General features: G+C 42.6%; 1 protein-coding gene across 3 annotated transcripts in view; it reads right to left on the bottom strand.

Moving 5' to 3' along the window:
• SWT1 (SWT1 RNA endoribonuclease homolog) overlaps positions 1–6,593 on the bottom strand; it is a 56,291-nt gene extending 49,698 nt beyond the window's left edge. The window contains exons 1-3 of one of the 3 annotated variants that reach the window (XM_005856669.2): positions 6,509–6,593; positions 2,731–2,814; positions 1,147–1,227 (exon numbers count right to left, since the gene is read on the bottom strand). In XM_005856669.2, coding sequence (XP_005856731.1) covers positions 1,147–1,227; positions 2,731–2,805 — 156 coding nt within the window. In that variant the 5' untranslated portion in view covers positions 2,806–2,814; positions 6,509–6,593. Of the gene's footprint in view, positions 1–1,146; positions 1,228–2,730; positions 2,815–4,763; positions 4,972–6,394; positions 6,443–6,508 lie in introns of those variants that run through there. The other 2 variants (XM_014538089.1, XM_005856668.2) reach the window with 2 other exon arrangements.
• Positions 6,594–6,627: the final 34 nt, after the last annotated feature.

The raw sequence follows: 6,627 nt of genomic DNA, 5'->3' as shown, positions 1-6,627 counted from the left end.
ATATTTTTTTTTTAAAAACATCAACCACCAAAAGTCAGAACATACCTGGAACAAAAGTGGGCAAAATATATGCTAAAGATTGAATATACATTGAATCAAGATTAATGAGCAAAAGAAAAAGGCATTCTTGGCTGAGGTACTAGGCATTCTAAAAAGCTAAAGACGATTAGAACAAATTCAGTAGAGACAAAATAAACCAGCCTAGCTAGAAGCAGAAGTTTTGAGGCAGAAGAAAAAAGAAAAATGAAGAGTTAGGGTGTGATCAAATTTAAGAGCGTCCTGAAAGACAAACTAAAAAATGAGTGAAGGTTTTTAACACAGACAAAATATGATGAAATCAGTGTTTAAAGAATGTTAATATAGTAACAGTAAGTTGAAATAGCAGTTTCATTATATGAAAACAAACAATTTCTTAAAAACACAATTCTGCATTCATGGAACTTTCAATAATTTCTCGTAGTACCCACAACTCTGTTGCTATCTTGATATAAACCTAACTTCAACTTGAATGAAGTAAGTACACTTCACCAATCACCCATGCACCAGCTTCACATGTTTAGTCTGCTATCACTATTTCCAATTATTTGTGTGAGGATGGAAAGAACTTTGAACTTGGCTTTGTCACTGGGCACAGCAGGTCCTCTAATAACATTGTTTCCTTCATTGCTTTGTTATAACATTGATGAGATGCTGTAGGAACTTAACTGTATTTGTATCAATTAGCTTACAGTAAATTGATTTCATTATAAATTGTTTATTTAAAGTCCCAGAAACTACCAACGACACTGAGAACTTGGCTACTTGCCTTGGCTACTTCAAAAGAAAATTGTAAATATAAATACAACCATATATGGGAAAAGACGTAAAAAAATGTCTAAATTTATATCCATGTAGTCTAATCCCAAATGATAGGTTCTATCAGCACAAAGAAATAAGGAACTTGATAAATGCTTTTTGGTGAGTAGAAGGAAGAAAAAAAATCAACCTGGGTTTCTTTCCATTGGCTATCAAAAAGTAAGTATAACACACAGCAAAAAAAAACTAATGAAAAAATAGGGGTGAATTTATATTATAAGCCTCCTAAGTGTACATTCAAACTTTAATATAAATAATTTTCCGAGTTATTTATAGTATTTAAACACTCACCAGTTTTCTCTTCTCTGATGAAATTGATCTTACAGAGCAAGATGAGCTAGTAGAACTTGTTGAGGTTTTTTCTTTCTTATCCTAAGAATGGCATTTGGAAAAAAGGAAAGAAAAGCACAAAATAAAGCACATTATTTCATCACTATCATAAATCAACATTCTTTCTACATTAATAATAAATTTCAGAGGAGAACAATGTTCAAAGGCACACAAACAGTTAAGAGGAAGGGTAACCCAACTAGAAGGGAGACTCAACCAGAGACAGGAGAGCTAGGTGCTCTAAAACTAGAGATGAGGTAGGATACAAGTGTTACAGCAGAAGGCCATCTGACAGCGCAGGTAAGGGCACTGGGAGGTGTCTCGGCCATGGTGGAACCAGTCTTCTATAAATAAAACCCATATATCCAGTTCTTTTTCCCTGGGTACTGATTCAACAGATCCAAGACAAATATATTGTGAGTACCTACCATGTGCAAAAGACGTAGACAGTGGGGACAGAGTAAGGAAAAAACTATAAAAGTCCCTGCCCTCCTGGAGGTTAAAAACTAGAGCAGGAGTTTACAAATAATGTATTCAGGGTGTCACACTATGCTATGGGGGATGAGGGAGGAAGCAGAGAAAAGAATCGGGAAATATTGGGAGGTGGGGGCTGAGGGAGCTGCAATTTTAAAGAGTAAAGACCTAAAGAAGGGATGGAACAAACCATGTAATTATGTAGGGTAAGTGTTTTCAGTTCACAGGGAATAGCAGCAGGGGCAAAGCCCTGAGGCAGGAATGCTGGCTTGCTGGAACACAGCAAGGAAGCCATGGGGTGGAGGAAACAAAGAGTTTGGAATGAAAGGGAGAAGAGATGGGACGAGTAGGTCACTTGGTTGGCCCAGCAAGGACTTTAGTTTTCACTCTGGATGAAGTGGAAAACCACTAGAAAGTACTGAGTATAGGGGTGATATGCTCTGGCTTACATTTTAATAGGATAACTCTGGCTGATGTGTTGAGAACACAAGGAAGCAAAGGTGGAAGCAAGGAGATCAATTTAGGAATTGCTGGCCCTGGCCAGTGTTGCGAAGTGGTTGAAGTGTCTCACAGCACTGAAGGGTCTCAGGTTTGATTCCCGGTCAAGGGCACGTACCTGGGTTGCAGGTTCAATCCTCAGCCCTCTTTCTCTTCCCTCCCTCCCTTCCTTCCACTCTCTTTAAAAGTCAATGGGAAAAATATCCTCAATGCTGAGTAAATGCAGAAGGAAGATGTGGAAAATGGTCTAACGGAGAGTTATTTCTATGAAAAGGAGGATTTTGAGGACGTTCAGAATTGAAGTCAGGAATGCCAAGGCAAATTGCTTACCTCTCTAAGCTTCAGTTTCTTCATTTATGTAACTAGGACAATAGTAGTACCTACCTGATGGAGTTGTGAGGGATAAATAAAATAACAAAAGTTGAGAGTGGGAAAAGCAAATGACTTCTGGGCCAGAAGGGCAGAACAATAGAGTTATATATATCATTTTAAAATGGAGGAGTATGCCTTATATTACACAAAAATAAACTGTTAAAAGGGTGTCCTTGGGTTAGTAAATAAAAGAATTCTTACTTCATCAAAGTTGGGTAATGAGGTGGTATCTTTTCTCTGAGACTTCTCTCTTTTTTCACAAGTTTCTTTGGACATTTTGAAAAGCTAAAATAAACATTAAAAATACATTATGTGTATTTTAACACCACCACAAAAAATACATTAGAAATTATTCTTCTTTCAGTTATTTAAAGACTGGAGTTTTACAAAATTATTTCCATTTGCTAACCTTTCCTAAGATAATAGGATTCTCTCACTGTTCCCTTATGAGGACTCTCCCTCATAATGATCTATCCTCTCCTTCAACTTCATCTATCTCACTTTAGGAATGACTCTCCAAACTATGCCCATAGCCCTGACTTCTCTCTCGAGCATCTGATCATCATTTTCTACTGCCTGCAGGACTACTGTATTTTATCCCACCTACACCTCAAAACCAATTAGTCATAAGTCTTCATTTTCCTGACACACCCCCTGTCACTCACTGAGTGAGACTTCAGGCAAATCACACACATTTTTTGAGTCCCAGTTTCATTATATGTAAAACAGAGATAACCTATCCCAGAGGGTTTTGAGGGACTTAAATGAAACAACGGATATTAAAATGCCTTGCACCAAGTAGAGCATAGTAGGTCCTAAATAAATACTGGCTTACATGGTTGTCTCCCTATTACCCTGAGCTCCCTGAAGAGTATGCAGTATTAAAAACGTAGGAGGTACTCATAAATGCTTGCTGAGGGAGAGAACACGTGATTGTTTTCTTCCTTAGAATATTTACTCTAATTCTGAGCCACTACCAACTCTGGCCCATTTCAGGCTCTGTCACTTTCCCTTACTAGTCCCACCTTTCCAGCCCTGCTCCAAATCAAGTCAATACTGTTAGTTTCTGAACCTCTGTCCCACCCGCCAAAAAGCATTAAGACAAATATAGTCATTCCTTGTGATCATAAACACTCTTATAGTATACCAAAAGCATCCTGCGCTGGAACATAGAGGCCCCAAACTGGGAACATCACCAGGACTGTTGGGACAGGAAAATATAAAAGGGGGGCTAGGAGCAAAGCCCAAAGGAGCGTTTATTGCTGGTAGTAACACATACTGAGACTACAGACCTAAAGGCTAGAAATCAAGCAACTGCAATTACTTCTGGTCAGTCATGATCACAGTAAGTGAAGTTCTACAAAAGAATAATGGGTTATAAAATCAAACTTTTAGAATGCTTTGATGAATATGAAGAGGAAAGCCTGGTTGGTGTAGCTCAGTGGTTGAGTGTTGACCTATGAATCAGGAGGTCACAGTTTGATTCCTGATCAGGGCACCTGCCCAGGTTTGATCCCCAATAGGAGGCAGCCGATCAATGATTCTCTCATCATTGATGTTTCTATCTCTCCCTCTCCCTTCCTCTCTGAAAGCAATAGAAATATATTTAAAACAACAACAACAAAATAATGCTAAAATTTAAACCTCTTATCCTAAAGACAAATTGAAAAAAACACTGCAGATAGTGGACTATTAAAGGAAAAAACACCTGTATATTTACCATGACAATGCTTTATACTTATACTAGAGGCCCGGTGCACGAAATTCGTGCATGGATAGGGTCCCTAGGCCTGGCCAGCGATCAGGGTCAATGGGGGCCTTCCAGCTGCCAGCCGGGGCCTGCCTTCATTCCGCGTCGCCCCCCTGGTGGTCAGCACATGTCATAGCAAGTGATCGAACTCCCAGTCTCCCAGTGGAACTCCCAAGGGGATACTTTGCATATTAGCCTTTTATATATATGGATAAAATGTGAAATTCACATTGATTTTATAAAAATCAAAATATAAACTAAATGAGAGAAGACCTCCTGTGCTGGTCAGCCTCCAGAATGGTCTCCTTTCACATAATAAATAGGGCTGATCTGTGTTTCCAGTAAGATAGTGCTAAATGGCAGTATGTGGCTAGGTCACCTAAGACATTGTGGCTTCTGCCTTTCTCTGTCCTGAACTGTTCATTCTAGAGAAAGCCAGCCACCAGGTCATGAGCACATTCAAGGAGTCCATGGAGATGCCCACCTCTTCCCAAAAAACCACCAAGTGCCAGGAATGTGAGTGAGCCACCTTGGGAGCTGATCCTGAAGCCCGAATCAAGCCTTTACATGGCAACATCCTTGCCAGGTATCTTCATATCCTCATGAGAAACCCCAGAGCTAGACACCCAAAAAGCCATCTGTGAATTTCCGACCTACTGCAACCGAGGTGTAAAAAAAATGTTTATCATTTTAAACCACTAAACTTTGGGATAATTTAGGCAGCAAGAGATTAGTAATACACTCACTTAATATAATTCTTCAAACTCGGAAGATTCCTTTTTAGGATGTCTCAAGATCAGCAACCGTGCTTACAAATTCTTTTTTTTTTTGTATGCATGCATATAAGCATAACCAATGGACACAGGTACAAGGGGGGGTGAGGGCATGTGTGTGTGTGGGGGGGGTGGCCAGGGAGAGGTTAATGGGGGAAAAAGGAAACACATGTAATACTTTAAACAATAAAGAATTAAAGAAAAACAAATCTTGCTAAAACTCCCATAGAATGTACACGCTAAAACCTAACCCCTGTCATCTTCTGTTTTCCAGCTGGTAAGAAATGATTAGAGTGCCAGCGGTTCTCAACCTGTGGGTCGCGACCCCTTTGGCTGTCGAACGACCCTTTCACAGGGGTCGCCTAAGACCATCGGAAAACACATATATAATTACATATTGTTTTTGTGATTAATCACTATGCTTTATGTTCAATTTGTAACAATGAAAATACATCCTGCATATCAGATATTTACATTACGATTCTAACAGTAGCAACATTACAGTTATGAAGTAGCAACGAAAATAATTTTATGGTTGGGTCACAACATGAGGAACTGTATTTAAAGGGCCAGAAGGTTGAGAACCACTGGAATCATGATTAGACGGACACACCGAATAAAGCTTTCAACTCGCCCTCCAGTCTTGCAACGATTCTTGGATAATGGACAAATAGAGTGAGCCACACCTCCTAAGTTTTAATGTGTCCTTACCCCGTTTTTTTTAATTGTCTTGCACCTGAGACTCAAAGCAGCTGCCCTCTCCTGTGGCCTGTAACGCTCGAGCCCGTCCCGGACAGAAGGGCCGGAAAACTTGTTTTCCCCCCCCTGCCTGCCCCGCGGGCTCAGTGCGTGCGGCTCAGGCTCCTGCAGGCCCCGAGTCCAAGGAAGACAAGAACCAAGGGGGGGAGGGGGCTCACTGGGATGTGCCCCAGGGAACCCGCATGGCACCCATCAAGTGCCCGAAGCTCAACACACTCAGAGTTCTGGTTATTAAAAGCCTAGATACCAGCGTGAGGGGGGAGGGGGCGGGGGGCCCTAGTCACCGGACGCTTACAACCCCGGCGCAGCGCGGAAGAAACCGGGAATACGCAGACTACAGCAAAAATAAAAACAAAACGAGAGTGATCGGGTCCCGGCGCGGGTGAGGGTGCGAAATGCGGAGCGGGCACCAACTTGAAGCGGCCGGGCTGACAGGCGAACTCGCCAGCGGCTCCTCAACCACGGGGACTAGAACCTACGCGGAGCCAAGGGCAGCCCCAGAGGCAGGGCCGGGCCAGAACCACACCCTTCACGGAGCCCGCTGGACCCCGGGTCCGCCCACCTATCGCCCGCCCCATCTTACATTCAGAGTGGCCCCCGGAACCCCCAGGACGGCCGGCTGCCGCCAAGGTCCCGCACTAACCGGAGGAGCCTGCCCAGCAGAACGTCAACGAATCCCCCCAGCTCCCCACCTTACCAGCGCCGGCGGCGGTGGCGACTCCAGAGGCCCCGCCAGGGGAAAGAGACCCCTGAACCCGAGGCCCGCCGGGAAATGTAGTTCTGCACTCGGCTCCAGATTACCACTGGGAGCATTCA

The sequence above is a fragment of the Myotis brandtii genome, unplaced genomic scaffold, assembly GCF_000412655.1.
Source record: "Myotis brandtii unplaced genomic scaffold, ASM41265v1 scaffold104, whole genome shotgun sequence".
NCBI classification, from domain to species: Eukaryota; Metazoa; Chordata; class Mammalia; order Chiroptera; family Vespertilionidae; genus Myotis; species Myotis brandtii.
The sequence above is the reverse complement of the archived record's forward strand: the minus strand, read 5'-3'. Positions and strand labels throughout refer to the sequence as shown.